The following is a 23,504-nucleotide window of genomic DNA, read 5'->3' on the forward strand; positions in this document are numbered from 1 at the left end:
CTGCCACTAAATATCGGCAGAAAAAAGATAGGAAAAAAGTACTGCGATATGCACTTTCTTTTCTCCTCCACTCACTAGAAGAGTTCCTTACGTGGTTGGACTCAGGATGGGCGCCAGTCCTGCCTACGAAGGGACTCTAAACGAGTCCCAACTTCTTGAACAGCTACCGAATGAGATTGCAGCCCTCATCCGCACCGCTTCCGGGACTCAGTACCTAAATGCGCTTGCAGTCGGCGCATTGAGATCAGGGTACACGGAGAAATTTTTCTACTTATACGACCCGATATTTGTTGATCTGGCTGCACGCTGGATTCTCCCAGAATCTGGTGTTGATCAAATCGAAGTTGTCTCTGCATTCGCACGAATACTGCCGCTCGCACCACATTTACGATCTTTCGCAAGCCAATATGCCGTGTCTCGAGCTGGCCCTCTGTCGGCGTTGGCTGCATCTAATGCCCTGAATAATTTGCAAATAGACGACTCCACGATACACACATTACTACTGGCTATTTTCCGCCTTCTTTCTTTCGACCTAGAAGCGTTTTCACCTGCCATCGCGCCGTCGCAATTGCAAGCCCTTTTTCGACATGATCACCAAGTGGTCCGATATTTAGCGGTACGATGTTTCTGTCTCTATATGCGTGCGGCCGATGCTTCAACAGAGAGGGTTCTGCGGACACACTGTGGGGATGATACGATAGCGGGAGATTGGGAAGGAATCTCAATCGACTATCGTTGCCTCGGGCTGTGGGAAGAGCGTCGATGGGTTGCTGTAGAAAGGCAGCTCGATTCTTTAAGAGCTACGAGACTATATTCCGAGGACATTCAACACGTGGAGCAATTACGAGACTATCTCACTGGCCGAACCGCGGAAGTTTGTGGCGTGTTGATTCCACGACAAGCCGACACATCACTCAAGCCATCCTTGGTCGTGAAAACACCAACAGCCGTGAATAATTTACGACGAATAGCCAGCTCTCTAACCAGACCCCAGCCAATTCTCTTAGTTGGGCTGCCGAATTCTGGAAAGACTTGCTTGATAAACGACGTTGCAAGCACCATGGGCCAGTCAGAATTCATGGTAACGCTCCACTTGAATGAGCAGACAGATGCGAAAAGTCTCCTTGGGATGTACTCAACATCGCCGGCCACAGGGAGCTTTGCCTGGCAACCTGGTGTTTTGACAAAGGCTGCTAGAGAGGGTCGATGGATATTGATTGAAGACTTAGATCGCGCCCCTTCTGAAGTCATTGGTCTCATTCTTCCCATAATCGAGAGGGGTGAACTGACCATAGCTAGCAGAAGGGAGCGTATCAAGTGTGCTGAGGGTTTCAGAATCATCGCAACCATGAAATCGTCGTACAATATCGCCGGCGAGGAAGTTGCCCCCAGCACAGCCATTCTTGGAAGTAGACTTTGGAACAGGGTGCAGGTGGACCCGCTACCAATAGACGAAGTTCAAGAAGTGATTGCACAAAAGTTCCCTCTCCTTGAATCTCGAGTGCCTACAATTATGAACGTCTACCAGAAGCTGTGCTCGTCGTTCCATGGAAGCCTCGCAATCAAAAGCTCCCAGGGTCGTACACCAGGCTTGCGCGATCTTATCAAACTCTGCAGCAGAATGCACAAGAGGATCCAGCGACTTGGTGTGAAGACAGGATATGAAGCGACCCCTGAAGGAACTGATGACGATATCTTTCTCGACATCGTGGACATATTCCTTACTTATATACCCGACACGGCACTGTCAGAATCACTGGCATTGAAGGTTGCAGAAGCACTCCAAATTTCGCCTCAGCGTGCAGGATTTTGTCTACATGAACGAACACCAGCGCTATTAGACCAAGGTGGTAGTCTTGCACTCGGGAGAGAGGTTTGCCGCAAGGTCAAGATACCAAGCGGTTCAGTATCCAAGTTAGCAGCTGCGTCATCTCGCTTTGCTACCACAAGGGCCGCTCTAAAGCTAATGGAACAAGTTGCAGCCTCCGTCGAGATGGCGGAACCGGTTCTTCTTGTTGGAGAGACGGGTATCGGCAAAACGACTGTGATACAACACCTTGCAACCTTGATGCGACAGAAGCTCACTGTAGTCAACTTATCCCAGCAAAGCGAGAGCACTGATCTGCTGGGCGGCTTCAAACCGGTCAACATTCGTACAATGGCCATTCCGATGTTTGATGAGTTCAATTCCTTGTTTGAATTGACGTTCTCAGCGAAAAAGAACCAGAAATTTCTGACTTCCATTGCGAAGAATGTTGCAAATGGGAACTGGGCTCGTTTGGTAAACCATTGGCATGAAGCTGTTCGGCTGGCAGATGGCGTCTTCAAGTCAGGAAATGGCCATTCTCAGCCCGGAGAAGGAGAGCAACCCACCAAGAAAAGGAAGCTGGATTCGCCGAAATACCAATTTCTGCGACAGAGATGGGAAAGATTTGCAGCTCAACTTAATGACTTCGAAGCGCAAGTTTCCCAAGGCGATGCTAAATTTGCGTTTGCATTTGTACAGGGAAAGATTGTTCGCGCCTTGCGAAATGGCGAGTGGGTGCTACTTGATGAGGTTAACCTAGCATCGCCCGATACCCTTGAAAACATCGCAAGCCTTTTGCACCATGGCAGCGAGGGTTCACCCTCTGTTTTACTCTCCGAGGCCGGTGATGTGGAACGTGTATTTGGTCACCCTGATTTCCGGATATTCGGTGCCATGAACCCCGCGACGGATGCTGGGAAAAAGGACCTTCCACCAGGACTTCGCTCCCGATTCACAGAACTATATGTGCAGTCGCCTGATAATGAGCTGGATGACCTCTTGTCCTTGATCAAAACGTACCTCGGGGATTTAACATTGAGTGATTCTAGGGCTGTGCCAGATCTTGCCCAACTTTATATGGAGACCAAGAGACTCAGTAACGAGAACAAACTTACCGACGGAGCCGGACAGCGACCTCACTTTAGCATCCGAACGCTTGTTCGTACTCTCATCTATGCATCAGATCATGCGCAAATTTATGGATTACGCCGAGCAATATTTGAAGGCTTCTCGATGAGTTTCCTGACAATTTTGAGCCAGGAATCGGAGCGGATGTTGATGCCACTGCTAGAAAAGTACATTTTCAGCAACGTGAAAAACATCAAGGCGTTGCTGGGGCAGATCCCCAGACCTCCTAACGATGGCAACGAATATGTACAATTCAAACACTATTGGATGCGAAAGGGGCACCTGACACCCGAAGAACAACCTCATTATATCATAACACCTTTCATCGAAAAGAACCTCAAGAATCTTGTGAGAGCGAGCTCTACCCGCCGATTCCCAGTCCTGCTTCAAGGTCCAACCTCTGCCGGGAAGACGAGCATGATCGAGTATCTTGCAAAAGTCTCTGGTAATAAATTTGTTCGCATCAACAATCATGAACATACCGACCTTCAAGAGTATCTAGGGTCTTATGTATCCGACGATGACGGAACTCTCCGTTACCAGGAAGGCATCCTGGTAGAGGCTTTGAGAAACGGGTACTGGATTGTCCTGGATGAACTCAACTTGGCGCCATCGGACGTATTGGAGGCACTCAATCGGTTGCTCGATGATAACCGCGAACTGTTCATACCAGAGACGCAAGAAGTGGTCCGCCCTCACCAAAATTTCATGCTATTTGCGACGCAGAACCCAGCAGGTCTTTATGGTGGCCGAAAAGTATTGTCTCGCGCTTTCCGGAATCGTTTCCTAGAACTCCATTTCGATGACATACCCGAAAGTGAACTTGAATATATTCTTAAAGAAAGATCACAAATTGCGCCATCATTTTGTACCAGGATCGTATCTGTTTATCGGAAACTTTCCTTATTGCGCCAGGCGAACCGACTATTCGAGCAGAAAAACAGTTTTGCCACCCTTCGTGACCTCTTTCGGTGGGCACTTCGGAATGCAGACGATCGAGAGCAGCTGGCAACCAATGGTTTCATGCTTCTTGCAGAGAGGGTGAGAAACCCTCAGGAGCGCGCTGCTGTGAAAGGCGTGATTGAAGAGGTCATGAAGGTCACAATCGATGAAGACACCCTCTACAGTACTTCAGCAATGGACAAGCGTGCACCAAGCTTAAGGCAATTAACACCTGGCATTGTCTGGACTAGGGCAATGAGGAGACTCTTTATGCTAGTTTCCACGGCTCTTGAAAACAACGAGCCTGTCCTACTTGTGGGTGAAACAGGTTGCGGAAAGACTCAGCTTTGCCAGGCAGTTTCCGATGCCTACCAAAGACAGCTTCATATCGTCAATGCGCATGTGAATCTGGAAACTGGCGACCTTATCGGAGCACAACGACCGGTTAGAAACAGATCAGCGATCGAAGACACTCTGCGTAACGATTTGCGAAGCCTGTTGGAGGACGAATCTAAGTCGTTCGAAGAGCTCAGGCAAGTCTTTGGTACTCTCAGTGCTGAACAGCGGCAAGCATGCGACCCCGACCTGCTTGGGCGAATTGAAAAGAATATCGGTCGTCTCAATGCACTGTTTGAATGGACAGACGGGAGTTTGATTACCGCCATGAAAGCGGGCCAATTTTTCCTTTTGGATGAAATTTCTCTAGCGGACGACTCGGTATTGGAGCGGCTCAACAGTGTACTGGAACCCCATAGGTCGATACTCCTGGCGGAAAAGGGCCCCGTTGACTCTATGGTGGTGGCAGACAGTGGTTTCCAGTTCCTTTCAACCATGAACCCTGGAGGAGACTACGGCAAGCGAGAACTTTCTGCTGCCCTCCGAAATCGAATGACAGAGATTTGGGCTCCCCAACTTTCGGAAGATGAAGATATTCTCCCTATCCTTCGGATGAAACTACAGCCGCAGTCAGAACATGTTCCTCGGGAAATGTTACAGTTTGCGAAATGGTTCAAACGAACTTTCCAAGGCTCCTCGAGTAATGCCCTATCTATTCGTGATCTCCTGGCCTGGGTTGATTTTGTCAATAAATGCCAAGGTTCTGAACTCATGTTTGCCGTTGTTCAAGGAGCGGCAATGGTATTCATAGACACATTGGGCGCAAATCCGGCCGCAATGCTTGCGACTACGCTACATAACCTCGATGGAAACCGACAACTATGTTTGGACAAGCTGCAGGAGCTTTTCGATGTCGATGCGTCGAGTATCTACCTGCAACAATCCATGATTGATGTTCATGACGGGGTCTTGCGCGTGGGTCCTTTTGATCTCACCATACAGGGTGATGCCCAGCCCGACGCACAATTCATAATGGATGCTCCTACAACCATTGCTAATTCGGTACGGATTGCCCGCGGTCTGCAATTAACGAAGCCTATTCTCCTCGAAGGAAGTCCTGGTGTGGGTAAAACCACTTTGGTCACTGCACTTGCTAGAGCTCTCGGAAAACCGCTTACACGAATCAACCTGTCCGAGCAAACAGATCTTACAGACTTATTTGGGTCCGATGTGCCTGTGGAAGGTGGTGATGTTGGTCAGTTTGCATGGCGAGATGCACCCTTTCTGCAAGCAATGCAGCGCGGTGACTGGGTTCTCTTGGATGAGATGAACTTGGCCTCTCAGTCTGTCCTCGAAGGTCTCAATGCCTGTTTAGACCATCGCCAGATGGTTTATATTGCGGAACTTGATCAAACTTTTAAACGTCATCCCAACTTTGTCCTCTTTGCAGCACAAAATCCGCACCACCAAGGAGGTGGCAGAAAGGGCCTGCCTGCTTCCTTTGTTAACCGGTTTACCGTGGTGTACGCGGACAGTTTTACCGACACGGATTTAAAACGCATTTGCGCTAAACTTTTCCCTGGCAGTCCCACCACGCAAACCGAACGCCTGGTTGATTTTGTGTCCTTGTTGAACACTGCAATCGTTCAGGAAAGGAGATTAGGTGTTCTGGGTGGTCCTTGGGAGGTCAATCTCCGCGACATTCAAAGATGGCTCCAACTCGCGGATCGTGGAACGCTCCAAATTGATACAAAGAATTTCCTAGACATTATCATCTCTCAACGGTTCAGGTGTGAAGAAGATCGAGAGCATGTCTGCCGTCTTTACGAGCGTGTTTTCGACGGCGCTTCGACAACGGCCAAGAGTTACTACCATAACATGACCCCGGAATGTATGCAGGTTGGTCTTGGAGTAATGCGAAGGGATTTGATGCTTCAAGAAACGCCAAACCCTCATCTCAAAATGCTTCCAAGGGATCTCTCTATCTTGGAATCTCTCATGCTTTGCATCGGACAGTCATGGCCCAGTATCCTGGTGGGGCCATCAGGTTGTGGCAAGACGACGCTGATAAGAAAGCTTGCTGCTATCAATGGTGCTAATTTAGTTGAGCTAGCCTTGAGCGCTGATACCGATACAATGGACCTTGTTGGAGGATTTGAGCAGATTGACCATAATCGAGAAGCATCGTCCCTTCTACAGGATATCCTGCTCTTCGTGCGACGACACATTCTCGCCAATTATCCGTCTGAGATCCCTCAAGAAGAAGCTGCCGCTTTTGTGGAGCTCTACGAGCACTTGAGTCGCGATGCACCTCTAGACCTAGTATACACGTTGTTGGAGAAGATATACCAACTCTATCCCAGGCCTTCAGTGGTGCAGTTACTTGATCGATCGCGGACTTTACTCCAAGCTTCGAAAGAGTCGGAAAATTTCAAAGTCGGCTTTGAGTGGACTGAGGGTGTGTTGACGCAGGCCGTTCAGAAGGGAGATTGGGTTGTCCTTGACAATGCAAATCTCTGTAACCCTTCTGTTCTCGACAGGCTAAACTCCTTGACCGAACCAAATGGAGCGCTCATTCTCAATGAACAGCGCACTGAAAGTGGAAACGCCAGGGTTATTACACCCCATCCAAATTTTAGACTTTTCTTGACGATGGATTCTCGTAACGGAGAGCTCTCTCGCGCAATGCGAAATCGGTGTGTCGAGATATGTATTCTACCCCGGGAAGACGATACCTTGGACTATTCCGCCACGCCAACCTATACTAGCCAATCTTACCTATACCGTCTCCGCTCCCTTTGGAATCCCGATTCTAGGGATGTGGCAGAATCATCGTACGAGATTCGCCTCGACCACCTGTCGATATCGGACCTAGCTTATCTCCAACGATCACAATATCTTGTCTCGCCTCATTTGCCTGGTATCCAGGCCGATCAATTCTCGAGGCTCCTGGATCGTTACGTCTCCGTCATACACGATAACCAGTTTTGTCTACTGTTTGACGCTTTTAAGCAATCCGTCGACCTGGGGGATATTGCCTTCACAATGCAGGGTCATTTGCAGCCTCTTCACCCTCTAGTCAATGAGCCGCTGGCGCTAGTTTTGGAACGTGACCTGCCATTAAATTCCATTATTCTGCTGGCGCATCTGCAAGAATCCAAGCTTGACCTACATAGCCTCAAACAGGCCTTACTCCTCGCAGATGAATCTAGCAAGTCTCTTAAACCAAGCCAGATGAGTCGATTACAGCGATCGCTAGCCGCGAAACGCATACCTTCCCTAATGAAGGATGCAACACAGCCAGTCGGACGCTTTTTATCGCATTGTGGGCAACTCGTATATGAGTTTATTCAATGCCTGGACAGTGACTTCCTGCAACAACATGATCCGACTCCTTCTATTCGTGCAATTATCAGCTTCTGCGCGGATATTCTGAGAATCACAACAAGTAGCGAAGTCGATGAAGGTGAATTCCTGGTCTACCTTCAGATTGGCAAATCGCTATGCGCATCGATATTCGATCTTGGTGCTGGTTTCAATCCGTTGGCCTCTGCTCTATCACAAGCGCTTGAACGATTCCACGAAAACTGGGCCCTTACTACAGGACTTGGCATGCAAAAGCTCTGGGAATCATGGAGACCAGCAACAGCTTCAACTCATGCCCAGCTGACATCTATGTTGGATCTGGAAAAGGTAGCGTCCGAATTTATGCACGTCGCTAACCGGACGCGTCTTGATTTGTCCCAGCTGAGTCGAGTGCGGAATTCCCTAGTTGAAACACAGAGGTCTATACTTTTGCAAGGGGCCGATGAAGGAAATCTCATCCAAAGTCTCAGACAGACGGTGTTAGGTTTGGCAAGCGTGGTGCAAGACTCTGAGTTGGCACAAAGCCCGTACTTCTCAAACGAGTTTGAGGTTCTATGTCAATACCATGATATTTCTGCTCTCACTGAGAGTTCTCCGGCGTCTCAGAGTGCCATCCAGTCTGTTATGGCTTTACTCGCTGGTCGCCCAGCTCAGCCTTTGAACTCCTCGAATTTGCAAAGCAGAGTTCCCGATATCCTTCACCGACTGTCACTCTTCTCAGGATACCAGCGATCTTCCGGATCTGGAACCGCAGTGAATGGCACAGTATCTCTGTCATTGCTTCAAAAATTAGCTTTTGTTGATCGCGTCAGTCTAGGCCAAATGGATGCCCTGGAAATTGAGAAACAAACCCTTTCTCAAGCTTTGGCTCTGACAAGTCGAGAAATCGCTCTGGATCAGCTCAAGCTCCTTAGGCAGGCCCTTCTGCAGCTTACTGCGGAGTTTGTTGATGTCCACCGAGAATTCTTCAACCCGCAGTCATTTGAGCAGCTGGTTACCCTCCTACGTTTGGCAGGGAAACGAGGCTTACCACCTAGTTTGCTCTCACTCAATATTCGTCTAGCGCGCAACCTACCGACCAACCATTATTTTAGAGCAATTGCGGATAAGGCACTTCCGAAGCTTGTTACGGCCTTACTGACTAGGTCTACGGGCGAGGATGCCGCACAAGATACCGCAAGTGCGTTGGTGCAACTAGCCGTTATTCTCCTGTGGCTATTTGTTCCGGACAAGCCATTTGATCCCTCCTTAAGCCTTGTCGTCGCAAGAGAACGGCATCATCACCGTGTTGCCGAACTTAGCGCAAAGACTGATGCTATTGCACTGTTTGAGGAAGTATTTTCTGGGCAGCCCACCAACATTAGGAAAGAACTCGTGCAAAAGGAATTGCGCAGCCTGGGCGCTGCTCCTCCACCCTCATCTGTCACTCGTCCAACAACTTCAGAAACCGGCACTCTTCACGGTGAATTTTCGAGCATCATAAAATCGGTTCTCCTTCGAAACCCTGAGAAACTGATTAACACGACTAAGAAGGGACCCGAGAATGAGCGCATGAGGGAGTTGCTGCGCGACAATATTCAGCAGTTAAGTAGGCGCCTGAGCACCAATTACAGATCCTACGACGACATCACAACTCTTGTCGTTCGGTTCCTGCACGTACTGGATCTTGGTCTCTCTCTTGGCTCTTCCCCTGATCATGAATCCCGTGAGACAGCTCTTGCACGAGTTATTTGCCAGAGCACGCCGTTCCTTGGGGCTTCTGGGCGACCGCGTGTATCAGACAATGACCTTGTCGCACACAACGCAAAATACGCGACTGACTTATGGTTCCACGAGCTATCGTCTCTTAGAGTAGCTGAAACGATGGAGCCTGGTCTTCTTGCCACAAGGAGTGGGCGAGAGTCCCTTTTCCGCATTGTCGAGCAATTCTACGTGCTTTGGAAGGCAAAGTTAAAGGAGGACCAGGAAGAACACGCTCGCAAAAATGAGATGTACCATTTCAAAGGCTCTTGGGAGGACGGCGAAGAGGTCGATGCGAACGAGTTGAACCAGCTTTTCCCGACATACGAGGACGGGTCCGACCAAGGTACAATTCCATCAACAGCGGCTGATCCCAAAGCTATCTCAGTTCGCCTTACCGACCTTCATGCAAAGTTGTTCCAGTCTGCGGATAACGGGATGGTACTACTCAATTATGTCAAGCAGTCTGCCGCGCTGCTGGGATCAATCTGGCCGGAAAACAGTGATTCGCCCTTGTCGCATCTCCCTCCTAAAGAGCAGGTCTCGGCTATCTTCTTGCTTCTAGAAGATGACCTTGTCAAAAGAACTACTACTTCGACAAGCGGGTACAACTTTTACACGGACCAAAACTTGATTGAAGCCAAGAAACTACTGTCCCTGACGCGTTCTATCCAATCTCGGTTCACACAGATACATAATGCTTGGCCCGATCACGCAGTGCCCGGCGACGTGATCTTGTTCTGCAAGGAGATTTATCAGTTCAAGCATACAGAGCCTGTCGCGAAGTTTCTGACAAAAGTTGAGAAGCTTCATTCCCTTGTCCATGAATGGCAGCTTGTAGCGAGCCGAGAGTACTCGGCGGCGTCCTACTACGACGAGCTTACGAACTTAATAATATCCTGGCGGCGTCTGGAGCTATCAACTTGGGCAAAGCTCCTGGATCTAGAAAAAGAGAAATGTAACCAGGACGTGAGTTCGTGGTGGTTTATCGCTTTCGAGGCACTCATCCGAGCGCCTATTCAAATCGCAGAATCAGGACAAACAGACCTATGCGACCATGTGCAAGAGGTGGTTGGTACACTGGAACAATTCACTCACTCAACTACGCTAGGGCAGTACAGCGAGCGCCTCCGGCTCATCAAGAACTTCCGATCCCTCCTCCTGCTTTATGTCGCAGACTATCCGTCGCTGAAGCAGCTTGTGTCTGCACTTGACAATTTCCTTCAATATTATGCCGAGTTTGAACCCGCGGTAAATAAATTGCTGGGCGACAAGCGTTCTACCCTCGAAAAGGACATCAAAGAACAAATCCAGCTTGCCAGCTGGAAGGACACCAACATTGTTGCTCTTAGAGAGAGTGCTCGGCGGTCACATGTGAAGCTGTTCAAGCTGGTCCGCAAATATCGCGAGATCTTGAATCTCCCCGTTGAACAGATCCTAAGCCAGGATATGCCTGAAAGAGACGACGATGTGATCTTTAGCCGCCGCCAGCCGATTGCCTCTTCTGCAAATCTGCCCGAAGCCCTCGCTATATGCGAAAAAGGCAAGGTCTGGTCTACTCGGCCACCTCGATTTACAAATCCGGACGGAACAGTCAAGAGCATGCTGAGCATGTACCTCTCAATTCCGGATGAATTTGATATCGGCAACGAACTGGGTGGCTTTGTTCAATCTTTCCGGGAGAGCATTAAGGAATACAGAACACAGACGCCAAAGGTTCTAACAGAGGAGAATAAGGCCGATGTTCAGCATCTCAAAGGGCAGAAACGTCGTTTTTATGCGGACACTTTGCGGCAGCTTCTGGATATGGGTGTCAAGCGCAATGCTGGTACCGATTTGATAGAATCACAAGCGTCCGTCGCTAAGGTGCTTGCTACTAGCCCATCTCTTCCAGCCAATTCGGAAGCCACGCAACTAATCGAGAATTGCGATGCCTACTTCCACCGTCTTCTAGACTTACTTCCCCATGCACGTCAAGCATCGCGGAGCTACTCCGAGGAACTTAGCAATGTGGAGGTGTCGAGAAGTCTGGGTTCCATGGAGCATCTTTTGTTCATGATAAGAAAGCAGAGAGCCGCCCTTTCCCCTGCCCTGTCAAACTTAGGAACGCTCCAGTCCACTCTCGTTAAGGTCTCAAACTTATGGAAATTGGGAGCGTCCTCGATTGTTCGGTCCGATACCGAGCTCCCGAGTGGAAAGAAGGAAATCACAACAGCAGTTGCATGGCTCGCTCCAACTCTCGGACTTGCCTCAACAATCGTGGAGTTACATTCGAAATTCTCCGAAGTTGTGTCATTGAATATATCCACTGGCTTGCAAGCATGGAAAGACACGTTTGAACGCCTGAGACAATCCATTAAACATCTTCCCGACTTGCCGAGTGGGCTTACTTCTAAACTTCATCAGCATACTGTTGACGAAGCCGCATCCTCGCTGAGCCAATTGAGGGCTGATATCGCAAAATGGGTTCGAGAACGCCCTGATCTTACCTTTGTCCTGGACCAACTTTTACCTTGGACTAAATTTAAGGTAGAATCCGCAGAATCTGCAAAGGATATGGACGTGATAGCCATAGAAGACTTTGATTTCAGTCTTACTTCAGCCGTGGACAAAATTCTTGTCAGCCTCCAGAAATTCAAGGAGGTACCGGCCTTGATTACATCGACCGGATCCCTTTCCCGAAGTGATGAATTTTTCACAAAAGCCATCAAGTCTACACATTTGTCTGATATCACAAATGCCCTCAATGATGTCCTAGAGACACTACGCGGTGTTCAGCAACAATCAGATACGGGCGTTCCGTTGGCTGTTGCCTTACTGGCAAGCCTGTTGCCCATCATGAACAAGTATTACGATATCAGCCAAGACATCGTTGGCCGCTTTCTAAAAGTGCACCGAGAGACCTGCAAGATGTCCTACATCCTCACCAAGTCATTTGTCCAAGTCTCTTCCGAGGGCTTCTGTACCCCGCATGAGGAGTCAACTGAGGAAGGGCAGGCCGGAAAACTAGAAAGCGGAACAGGACTCGGCGAAGGAGAAGGAGCTGAAGATATCAGTAAAGATGTCGGGGATGATGAGGACCTGTCGGAGCTTGCGCAGCAGGAGCAACAAGAAGGGGCCGGAGAGGATATGGACAAGTCCAAGGATGCGGTGAACATGGATCAGGAAGAGCTGAAAGGAGAAGAGGGCGAACACGACGAAGCAGAAGACGAGGAGAAAGACGAAAGTGGCGAGGAAGACGAAGAAGGTGATATTGATGAGGAGGTTGGCAGCGTCAATGATCTGGACGCATCGGCTGTTGACGAGAAGATGTGGGATGGCGGTCATGACGAGCAGCAGAAAGAGACGGAGAACGAAGAAGGTAAAGGCGCTTCGGAGTCTGATCAACAAACGGCTGCACCAGAGCAGAAGGAGGGTGAAAAGGGCGAAGAGGGAGATAAAGAGGAACGTGAAGGAGATGAAGAGAACGAGGAAGAAGAAGAGGAAGAAGCGCCCGAGGACGAAGGCGAGGCAGTTGGACGCGAAGATATGGATGTTACCGATCCTCAGGCTCAGGAGCAAGAGACACTGGACCTTCCAGAAGAGATGCAGCTTGATGGTGATGAGAAAGGAGCTGATGAAGAAGGCCTGGAAAGTGACGATGGACTTGATGATCTTCCGGATGCCCCGAATGATGAACAAACGAATGAGATGCAGGAAGAGGGTCCAGAAGAGGAGGGTCCCGGTGACCAACCTGGAGAAGAGCAAGAAATCGACCAGAACGAGGAAGCTGGAGCTGAGGAGGAGAACACCAATGCAGCTGAAGGCGAGGATGAGGCACAAGAGGACGGCGAGGAGCCTGAAGATGCCCAGCAAGATGAGTTCCTTGCCCAACGGGATGAGAATGAAGCTGCCGGAGAAGAAGTTGCCCCCAGTGAAGCTGTTAATGGCGGTCTCGGTGCCGAACAAGACCAGAACCAGGAGAAAGGCGCATCCGGTAACGCACAACAAGAAGACGGCTCTACTGATCCTTCGGTCGAGCAGAACCAGCAAACCGGTGCTGCGAAAGAAGGGGAGGAAAACCAAAGACACACAGACGAAGGAGGCGCGGACGATGTCAACCCAGAAGACCCTCAGTTACAGGCGTTCAAGAAGTTAGGTGATGTCCTTGAGCAATGGCATCGCAGGCAAAAAGAAATTAAGAATGCTTCGAAACAGGAGGAGGGTGAGGCAGACGAGCCCTTACCCCAGGACACGGAGATGGGCGATGCAGAGTTTGAGCATCTAGCAGACCAGGATGATGTCGCTGATACCCAAGCGCTTGGTCAGGCCAACGAAGAACAAGCCAAAGCTCTGGACCAGAACAAGGGTGTAGAGTCGGATGTCAAGCCTACCGATCAAGAAATGCTGCCTGACGCCTCTGAGGATTCTCAGGCCCTTCCAGAAAATGAACTAGAGGATGCAATGCAACTGGATCATGCCGGCGCCCCTAGCGACAACCAAGGACCCGGTGCATTTATTCCGGGGGCGTCACAGGCCCAGCAACACCCGCGAGATGCGTTAGCTGAACAAGCAGAAACCGAAGAGGTAGACGAAGTCGACTCCCACCTGGCCGCCATCCATCTCTCCTCCACCCTGCCTCCTCTAACCCCACGAGATGAGGCCCAGCGTCTATGGTCAAAGTACGAATCGACGACAAACGATCTCTCCCTTTCATTAACCGAACAGCTCCGCCTGATCCTCGCACCAACACTCGCGACAAAACTCCGTGGCGACTTCCGAACCGGTAAGCGTCTCAATATCAAACGTATCATCCCCTACATCGCTTCCCAATACAAGCGCGACAAGATCTGGATGCGCCGGTCCATTCCTTCCAAGCGCAACTATCAAATCATGCTTGCAGTCGATGACAGTAAGTCCATGCTTGAGAGCGGGAGTGGCCAACTTGCATTTGAAACCCTCGCACTTGTCGCAAAGAGTCTGAGCATGCTTGAGGCGGGTGACCTGTGTGTTCTTGGTTTTGGTAGTGAAGACCACGTTCGCGTGGCCCACGACTTTGGCAAACCCTTCTCATCTGAAGCAGGTGTCCAAGTTTTCCAGAACTTCAGCTATCAGCAAACTGGAACGAATGTACGCAAGCTAATTGCCGACTCGATTGCGCTCTTCCGCGAAGCACGCTTCAAGCAATCCCCTGCTGGCGGCGGTGCTGATCTCTGGCAACTCGAGCTCATTATATCAGACGGTATTTGTGAAGATCACGAAACAATCCAGCGTCTGGTCCGTCAGGCCCAAGAAGAAAGAATTATGATCGTATTCATAATTGTAGATGCGTTGAAGGGAAACTCCATATTGGATCTTACGCAGGCCAGTTTTGAGCCGGATACTGAGAGTGGTACTGGCGAAATGAAGTTGAAGATGAAGAGATATCTTGAAGGGTTCCCATTCCCCTATTACCTTGTTGTGCGGGATGTAAGGGAGCTCCCGGCTGTTTTAGCCACGGCATTAAAGCAGTGGTTTGCAGAGGTTGTGGACGTTTCTTCTTAGATTGACTGGTAGCATTGTGGCGTTTCTCTCTGTCTCTCTTTCTCTTTTTTGTGGGCATATAAAAGCATGTTTTTTTCTTTTGTAAATAAGGGACACTGTGTATAGAATTGATAGAGTGCCATTTATTAAATACTTTCCTGTTAATTGTTCAGCTCAAAAGACACCAAGTTCCTACAATACGAATATGAACTGTGAATGTGATACGGAAAAAGTCCGCTTCTGAGGCCGAAAATGACCCGCCTTTCCATAGCAGCTCCAGCCTCCTGTTAGGTATTAGCAGAAACTTTTAGTAAAACAAGCAGGAGCGTATAGCCCCCTTCGCTCTTTCCACAGCCCTGCCTAGTTGATCCTGTGGTCATATAACCACATTATCACTCTCATAGCCCTGTTTAATCACTAATGCTCCGCTATCTCTACCATCCTACCATGCGAGCTGCATTAAGTTTAGGTGATCTCAAAGGTGGAACAACCGCCTCCGTTGGGTCTTTCGGGTACCCTTCAAAATCCATGTGAAGATTGTCAACATATCTACACCAACCAGACATGGTGCTAAACCAAAAATGACGGAACTAATTGCATTTAGGGATCCCCTAGTACATATATTACAATTACAACGTGGGTAGGGTATCCATATCAATAATCAACATCAGATAAATAGCCATTTTACCATCCATACTTGGCACCGGCCTCTTTCTTGTTCCGTTTGCCAGTTGCGAAACTCTCCTCCAAGGCTTCCTTTTGTGTGCTTGCCGCATTGACCAACTGTTGCAGCGTGTGCTTGCCGGGGGCAATAGCCCGAACTGGGTTGTGTTGTGTCGCAGCAAGTTCCTTATGTGCCATTTCCTGGTTTGTAGCATATTCCATATCCGTATTGAAGTGTAGAATTCGGGAATTCGATGGGTCGGCATTGCGGCCAAACAGCTGGCGTCGTTGAGCACGGGAGAGGTTCAGATCATCCGCGATGTAATCCAACGATTGTGTTGGGGGGGCCGTTTGCGTTGAGGAGGCAGAAACCGACTCGGGTTCTGGGACTGGACCAGCTGCAGGCGCGTGTTCATTCGTATATACAAGGGGCTCGTATGTAAAGCTATTGGCTGATTTCGAGGTGTCTGGCGTAGTTTTTTCATCCGTCGACAGGGAGAAAAGGCTGACTTTGGGTTTCGGGGCAGGAGGCGCAGTAGGCTTCTGGGCTTGAGCCGGGGCATGTACGCTCGTCCCTTTTTCTCCTTCCACGCTCCCATCTTTCTCTTTAGGCTCTGGCATCGGTGGCGGTATAATCGTGGCCATCGTCTTCTTTTTCTTCTGGGTCCGCCCCACCGACAACGGCTTAAACATCATCGGATTCCCCTTTAAGACCACCTCTTCCGGTTTCTTCTTCGTCATATTTTCCAGATTATCATCCCCGAACTCTTCATAACCCTCCTTTTGCGAACTCCCAGCTTTCGGAATAGTCTCATCATCATCGCCACCAGCGGCCCCTAGGTTATCAAACTCCATATCTTTCATCATCTCCTCGTCAGCCTCCCGATCGAACCCCGGTGCAGCACCCGTCTTCAAACTGAGCACCTTTCGCGCAGGTCCTCCACCTAGATTTTTCTCCTTCTCTGCCGTGGCGTTGGGCCGTTTCGGGGCCGGCAGGAATGAATTGAACCCCGAAAATGCACCACCGCCTCCTCCACCTATCCTAGGCTTTTTGCGCGCTGGGCCATCGGCATCGTCTCCAACTGGCGTTTCCGGCTTGATTTCTGGGAGTGCGACACGGATTTTGCGAGGATTGCTTTTATCGACGATGGATGGGAAGTTTGGGTTTGCGGTCGAAGCTGCGCCTGAGGACGATACGGCGGCTTTGGTTGTTGAGGCAGGGACGGGAGCGGGGGTGTTATTCTCCGGCTCTGAATCAGAGGCTTCTGAGTCAGAATAAGCGACAAGCACCATGGTTTTCGAGGGATGTGGTGTGGGGTGGTTGTTTGACGATGGAGCTGGTGGAAATTGCGCAGTTGGAGGTTGGAGGAGGAATTGCGGTACGTCACGCGGCGGTTCGAAGTGTAATTTTTGGGCTCTTATCTTATCTGATCATCAGTAGATGGCATGTGATGTCATATATTTGCAGTGTATATTGATATAATACGTATTCTGCAGAGTCTTGTAGTAATAGGCCAGTTAGATTTTATTGGAGACATATCTCTTAACATCTTCAAAACACAACTTATTATTGATAGGGCTCGCTCGTGGCTTGACACTTTTCGAGTGACAAATTACTAGCGCAAATACAAGGCCGTAAAGTAAATTACACCACCTTCCACTTGCCGTTGGATCTCGACTGTCCCTCTTTCATCAGTTTCCCAAGATAAAGCGATGCGCCTATTTTGTTCTCACCTCGCTTCAACTACCTCTATCGCATGACACTGCTTAGAGGCCATGGATGCAGAAGACAATGCAGCTCCTTCACCAGCCCACGATTCCAAATCCAAAGCCGAATCCAGCACAAAACCCGCAACTCCAGAACCAGACGGCTACACATCCCACCAAAGCAAAAGCAAAGGGAAATTCCGCTTCAAATCCAAATCCAAATCTAGTTCTAGGTCTTCACGACACGATTCTCGCAGACATGACTCCCACCGTCATAGACACAGACACCGGCATGACGACGACGAAGGCCGCCACCGCCGACATAAACGCCACAGAACAACCACTACTCGCTCCCCCTCACCGAACACCGTACCGTCGTACCCAGGCCCTCCATTATCGCCAAACACCGCTTTCCGTGAATCTCTCTTCGATGCTCTAGGTGATGATGAAGGCGCGGCATTTTGGGAGTCGGTTTATGGGCAGTCTGTACACTCTTTCGCTGCTCCGCCAGGGCATCTTGGAGGGGAGGGAGATGGAAGGGGAGAGCTCGAACAGATGGACGAGGAGGAATACGCGGCTTATGTGCGCGGTGAGATGTGGAAGCGGACGAGGGAGGGGATGCTTGAGGAGCAGGAGCGCATGAGAGCAGAAAAAAGGGCAAAGGTGCAGGCCGAGAAGGCGGCTGGTGCGAATGAGGAGAAAAGAAAGTTCGAGAGTGCGATGGAAGATAGTCTTCGGCGGGGCCGGGAGAGGAGAAAGATGAAGGAGGTATGGAAGGAAGTTTGGGGAAGCTACCTGAGGTCTTGGGAGGAGATTGAATCGATACGAATTAAAGGCCAGCGTGAAGGAACAACAGAAGGGGTTCGAGTACGGAATCTACTGTTTTGGCCCGTCGAGACGGGTAAGAGAAGGGATGTTACGAAAGAGAACGTGGAGGAGTTTATGCGGCGAGCTCCTCCCCAACCCACTGGTCCTGGAAACGAATCTACTCCCGATGATGCCTTGCTCTCTACGCTCAAGGCGGAGCGAGTTCGGTGGCATCCGGACAAAATTCAGCATCGATACGGCGCGCTAGGAATCGATGAGTCTGTAATGCGCAGCGTTACAGAAGTCTTTCAGATCATTGACCATTTGTGGAGCGATTTGAAACGGTAGCAAGCATTTACGAACTGCATTGGCATGGCTCTGGCGTTGGTCTACTACCGGGATACACCCCAATTTTTTTATTTTCCTACGTCTTAGGAGGACTCTGGCGTTGGTACCGTTGATACCCATTGTTTGCATAGAAACTTTAGTGTTTACATATATTCCGAAATAGTGAAATACACATTCGTTAAACTTTTGACTCGTTTCATAGTAGCAAGGGGAATCAGAAGGTCGCATACATCATGGCTATGCAAAGTAACGATAGAGATAACGATAGAGATAACGATAGAGATATTGAAGGTGAAAAAGGCAGATCAGGTATAGAACAACAGATTGCAATGTTTTTTGATATTTTTCTTCATTCCAGTTCTGAACAATAATCAACACACCACTGAAATCAATCCATAGCATCCATTCACCAACAATAAACCCGTCACTTAGAACCGCGAATACCTCGTCCGAGACCTGTATACAGTCCACCCAACATACCCACCCACACAAGCGGCAATGAAGAAGAACACCTTGAACAGGAACCACGACCAGCTACTTTCCTGGTTCTTCCTCGACTTGCTACCCTGACCCTTGTTGGGTTTGCGGGAAGGACCGCTGCCGCCGGTGCCCTTGGAGCCACCGACGTTGTATAGGTTCTGGGCCTTGACGGAGATGATGTCGTGGTTGTCGCTAAGTTCGCCGGTCTCGGCGGAGAAACCGAGATATGCGACAGAGGGGATGGCGATGTTTGTTTCGGGGCTCAGAAGCGTAAAGCAGTTTGTCCAGGTGTCCTCGGATTTGTATTGGAGGTCTAGGGTTAGGGATTTGTCTTGGAAGTAGGTAAGGCGGGCTTTGGTGGGGACCGAGGTAGTGCGGAGGCCGCGGGCCTGTGCGCATGTGGTCAGTAAAGCTATATCGAAGAGGACAAGAGATGTAAACGTACAGAGCATCCAGCCAATTCGTTCGCCTTACCATCATGGGCTTGGTCGTAGCTGGTTTTGCCGTCACCCATCATGGCCATGACGTACGGGAAGGATGTGCCGGGGCGGTTGTTCTTGTATGTGTCGAAGAAGATTCCCAGACCCTCGAAGTTATCTGTTGAACCAAAGACGGGGCCCTGTGTCGCGCGCTGTTTGGTGAGCCACATAGCGAAGCCATCGCCGTGTAAGTTCCCCTCTCCTTGAATCTGAAATTCAAACTCAATCTAGAAGACAGGTCGGTCAATGTTTAAGCTCAAACAAATGTAGCCATGTGCACAATGTTACTAACCTCCCAGTTTGTCGCAGTCAGAGGAACGCGAGAGAATACCCATCCTTGCTGCGATGGTCGGTCCGCGGTAAGGCGGACGTATCTAGGCAAGATTAGCCCCCAGTTCCTCGATTCTCAGAACCCAAATGTAGATGAAGGGGCACATACTTGTCGGCACGAATCACCGTATCACCACCAAAATCGAACCAGCGGCTTTGGAAGTCTGAATCCAAGTATGGCTATGCGACTGTTAGTAGGTCGACGCTGTAAAGAGGGGGCGGTGGGGAGCAAGGTAAACACACGGCATTGAGACTGTGAGTTCGAAGCTATTCAACAACAATTAGTTAACAACGACAATGCTTTAAAGACAGAACTATACGTACCGGGATGCTCTTAACATTCTCATCCCCGTCATATGCATTGACAGCGGGCACAGCCGTCAGGCCAGCCAGGCACAAGAGCGTCGAAAGCCGCGGCAACAACATTGTTTTCGTAAACTAGAGGCGAGGAGACAAAACAATCGTAGATGTAAAGACTGAGGGTAACGATAGACTATAATACGGCAGGAAAATACACTCGATGTCGCCGGGACATTCAACTGCACACTGCCTAGGTATGTAGTAGTATAACCAGGTATACCTCCACCTGGCACCAACGGAACAACAGCGAGTCGGTCGAGGAATCGATAAGCTCGCAAGCGACAAGGTCAGAAATAAAGTCAAAGGAAGGAATCCCGCGTCGGGGGAGAAAAAGAACAGAGCAAGGAAAATAGCTTGTTCGCGAGGGCGCAGTCGGACGAACAGCAGAGAACTGGACAGATCAGACACTCAGCTCAACTCCGACCAAGCTTAGTAGAGTTCACACCACACTTCACTCCCGGCCTTAGAAGTTAGGTGTCCACTTCCTGCGCCTGTGGCTGGTGCGCGCCGCCTCGGCGGCGCCACACCTTTTTTCGGATACACTAGTAATTATTACTTCAGATCCTGTCGACATCATTTTCAACAACCACAAGCTTTAATTATACCATTCCCTCCATCCCCATCTCTCTTACTCACCGCGAATACATAATATATACACAATGGGTCTTTTCGGTTCCTCCACCCCCGCCGCCGCTGCCCCCGGCTCCTCCGGCCAGGAAGCCCAGGAAGTCAAAGTCGCCATCTTGAAGCAACTCCAACAAGAAGCTGCCATGAGCAACGCCCGCCAACTCATCGGCGTACGTTCCCACCCCTCCGACCATTGTCTCCATTGTACACTTGCATGTGAAACATTGTAATTCCGCGTACTAACTTCACGCAGAAAGTGAACGAGCACTGCTTCGACAACTGCATCCCAGCCCCCGGCTCCACAATGAGCACTGGAGAACAGAACTGCCTGTCCCAATGTATGGAGAAGTACATCTCGCTATGGAACGTTGCTAGCAAGACGTATCTTACCCGCGCCACGTCGGACAAGAAAAACGGCGGTCTCGACGTGATTGCGGCGAACTCATTGGCCACGAGCGGGCCGTCCGCAACCAGCATGTAGAGTGGGAAGATTGATTAATGTGGCCGTTACTTGGGGGGGAGGGGAGGATATAGAGGTGAATGTTTGTACGATAAGGACGGAAGGGAGTTGTACTGTATCGGTTAGATCGGATAGCGGGGGGTTATGTTGACCTGGTTCAATCTTTCTGAATATGCATTTAGATGCGGCGCGGCTGCGGAGACATTACTTAGTGTTTTTATATATAAAATGGCCTGCCTGGTCTGCCTTTTTGAATTCATACGACGGGGGAACTGAGACGTATTTAGATAGATTAGATTATACAGGTCTCCTCTCGTATGGTAAGAGGGGACAATAAACCAAAATAGCTCTTATCCAGAAATACGGTAATATCAAATCGCACATGTCGTCGGCAAAAACATGATAATGGCACCTTAATTGTTTCCGTCGCCCAAAACCAACACCAGACAAGACACCCACCGTCCATGCCCGGAAAGCTGAATATAAAGACCAAACAGAAGCCACAAATCCACCCTAGCAAAATGAGTAAAACAGGGAGAGTGCTCTTCGTCGTAAGTGAGAGTAGCCCCGCAAATCAATTAAGAGGGGCAAGGCCGTGGCATGCTTTTGATGCAAACATCGATGCTAGGTCCGACGTCCGTTAAAGATTCAATTCCGAGAACGCTCAAGTTCCATTCGACCAGCGATTATCAAAACCGACAAGTGGAACAAATGACTTTCGATCATTGCACTGTTCTGCGTTGAGTACCAGGTTCCACACGTATTCCATGCTAGAGTAGAAGCATGGGTTCTAATCAGAGAGCAATCTCTAGAATGAATATCATATCATCATCACTCAAAAGAGGGTCTAGAAATCCGGGAACAAATGACCGTGACTAGAATCATAAGGGTCAGCAAGAAATAGTTGTCAAAAATTGCAGACATAGAAACTTACGGATCATCACCACCATGGCCGTAGGCTTCTGTCTCTTCCTGGTAGTTCTCATACTGGCTTGCATCACCTTGCCCTCCTCGAATTGGTGGCACATAAGGCGCGTCGATTTCCTTCCTCAACAGCCGCTCCCAAGTGACTTCCGCAAACCACGGATGATTTTTGATGTCCTCGGACCCAGCATGAAGGTTACCTAACCGCTTAGTGAGGTCCGCGGTGATAAGCCGCGAAAGTAGGTCTACAGCATCGGGATGAAGATATGGCGGGAATTTTACCCTCCCCTGGAGGATATTTTGATAAATCTTGACGGGGGATCCTTGGTCCCAGAAGGGTGTGAAGCCGCATAGCATTTCGAAAATCAAGATACCGAGAGACCACCTTGAACAAGTTAGCGGGACCCAGTTGGTTTATTCGTAGCAGCACTTACCAATCAACAGACTTGTTATAACCCTTAGAGGCTACAACCTCCGGAGCGAGATAATCGGGCGTTCCGCAGAGAGTCCAGGTAATGTCAGGCACCTCTTTCGCAAAGCCAAAATCCGTGATCTTGAGGTGCCCGTGGCGGTCTAGGAGCAAGTTTTCAGGCTTGAGATCTCTGTAAATGATATTCAATGAGTGGAGGTATTCCAGTGCCAGAGTGACCTCGGCAGCATAGAATTTAGCGACAGGGTTAGGAAACCTCTATATATTGTCCAACGTTAGTTGGCCCTTTCCAGTCATTAAAGGCAAAATACGACTCACCTGAGACTTTCGAAGTAAGCTAAACAACTCTCCACCCTCTACGAAATCCATGACCATGTAGAGATTCCGTGAGTCCTGCCAAGTTCCCCACAAAGTGACCAAGAAAGGATGTCTAACACGATTTAGCATTCGTCGCTCATCGTTTGTATGCTCGATCTGCTTCATCTTGACGACTTGCGCCTTTTTCAACACCTTGATAGCATAGTATCGGTGGTTGTGCTTTGATTGCACCAGGTGGACGCGCCCAAAACTGCCTGTGCCAAGAGTGCGCTGAAATGCGAAATCATCGAGCGTGTATTTTCCCTTGGTGGTACGCTCGGTCCGGGAGACTTGCGGGTTATTCTGCTGCGAAGGGTTTATGATGTTGTGTATGCTCGCGGCATTGCTGCTCTGGTGATGGTGGTGGCCGGAATTCGAGTGTGCGGAAGTGGTGGGTTGTAGTGCGGGGGATTGCATGGAGGCGGTTTGACCGTCGGCAGATTTGGTGACTGAGGACTCGTTGGACTGCTGTTTGGCAGCCTGTTGGTTGGAAGTTGCCGAATTTGCAGAATTGTTGGACGAGTGGTGGTTATGGTGAAAAAGGTGGTGGTGGTGCTGGGTATCTTCGGCAGCGATTGGTGACGTCGCCGTGTGGCCAGTGGAACCAGCCTGGAGCTCCTTAGACAGGGTCTGCGAATCCTTCGTCCGCCGTTTCTTCAGGAGACCTCCGAGAGTAGGCATGGAGGATGGAAAAATGCCTGAGACAAGATC

The 23,504-nt window shown here is 49.7% G+C and overlaps 6 protein-coding genes across 6 annotated transcripts; 3 read left to right on the top strand and 3 right to left on the bottom strand.

The window, feature by feature from the left end:
* Positions 1-106: 106 nt before the first annotated feature.
* Positions 107-14,842, top strand: APUU_51169S (AAA family ATPase midasin; the record flags this gene model as incomplete). The annotated part of the gene is made up of 1 exon (XM_041706247.1): positions 107-14,842. The coding sequence occupies one exon, from the start codon at positions 107-109 to the stop codon at positions 14,840-14,842; it is 14,736 nt and encodes a 4,911-aa protein (XP_041558652.1).
* A 663-nt stretch (positions 14,843-15,505) lies between these two features.
* Positions 15,506-16,777, bottom strand: APUU_51170A (PRCC domain-containing protein; the record flags this gene model as incomplete). The annotated part of the gene is made up of 1 exon (XM_041706248.1): positions 15,506-16,777. The coding sequence occupies one exon, from the start codon at positions 16,775-16,777 to the stop codon at positions 15,506-15,508; it is 1,272 nt and encodes a 423-aa protein (XP_041558653.1).
* Positions 16,778-17,260: 483 nt separating this feature from the next.
* Positions 17,261-18,346, top strand: APUU_51171S (uncharacterized protein; the record flags this gene model as incomplete). Its single annotated transcript, XM_041706249.1, has 1 exon — positions 17,261-18,346. The coding sequence occupies one exon, from the start codon at positions 17,261-17,263 to the stop codon at positions 18,344-18,346; it is 1,086 nt and encodes a 361-aa protein (XP_041558654.1).
* Positions 18,347-18,774: 428 nt separating this feature from the next.
* APUU_51172A (legume-like lectin family protein) lies at positions 18,775-20,061 on the bottom strand (the record flags this gene model as incomplete). Its single annotated transcript, XM_041706250.1, has 6 exons — positions 18,775-19,215; positions 19,272-19,532; positions 19,598-19,679; positions 19,745-19,815; positions 19,879-19,902; positions 19,960-20,061. The coding sequence occupies 6 exons, from the start codon at positions 20,059-20,061 to the stop codon at positions 18,775-18,777; spliced, it is 981 nt and encodes a 326-aa protein (XP_041558655.1).
* Positions 20,062-20,654: 593 nt separating this feature from the next.
* tim13 (protein translocase subunit TIM13) lies at positions 20,655-21,103 on the top strand (the record flags this gene model as incomplete). Its single annotated transcript, XM_041706252.1, has 2 exons — positions 20,655-20,792; positions 20,876-21,103. 2 exons carry the CDS (start codon positions 20,655-20,657, stop codon positions 21,101-21,103), a joined length of 366 nt encoding a protein of 121 aa, XP_041558656.1.
* Positions 21,104-21,929: 826 nt separating this feature from the next.
* Positions 21,930-23,474, bottom strand: pkaC (cAMP-dependent protein kinase catalytic subunit pkaC; the record flags this gene model as incomplete). The annotated part of the gene is made up of 4 exons (XM_041706253.1): positions 21,930-21,957; positions 22,017-22,391; positions 22,441-22,694; positions 22,755-23,474. 4 exons carry the CDS (start codon positions 23,472-23,474, stop codon positions 21,930-21,932), a joined length of 1,377 nt encoding a protein of 458 aa, XP_041558657.1.
* Positions 23,475-23,504: the final 30 nt, after the last annotated feature.

Source organism: Aspergillus puulaauensis, chromosome 5 (genome assembly GCF_016861865.1).
Source record: "Aspergillus puulaauensis MK2 DNA, chromosome 5, nearly complete sequence".
Classification (NCBI taxonomy): Eukaryota; Fungi; Ascomycota; class Eurotiomycetes; order Eurotiales; family Aspergillaceae; genus Aspergillus; species Aspergillus puulaauensis.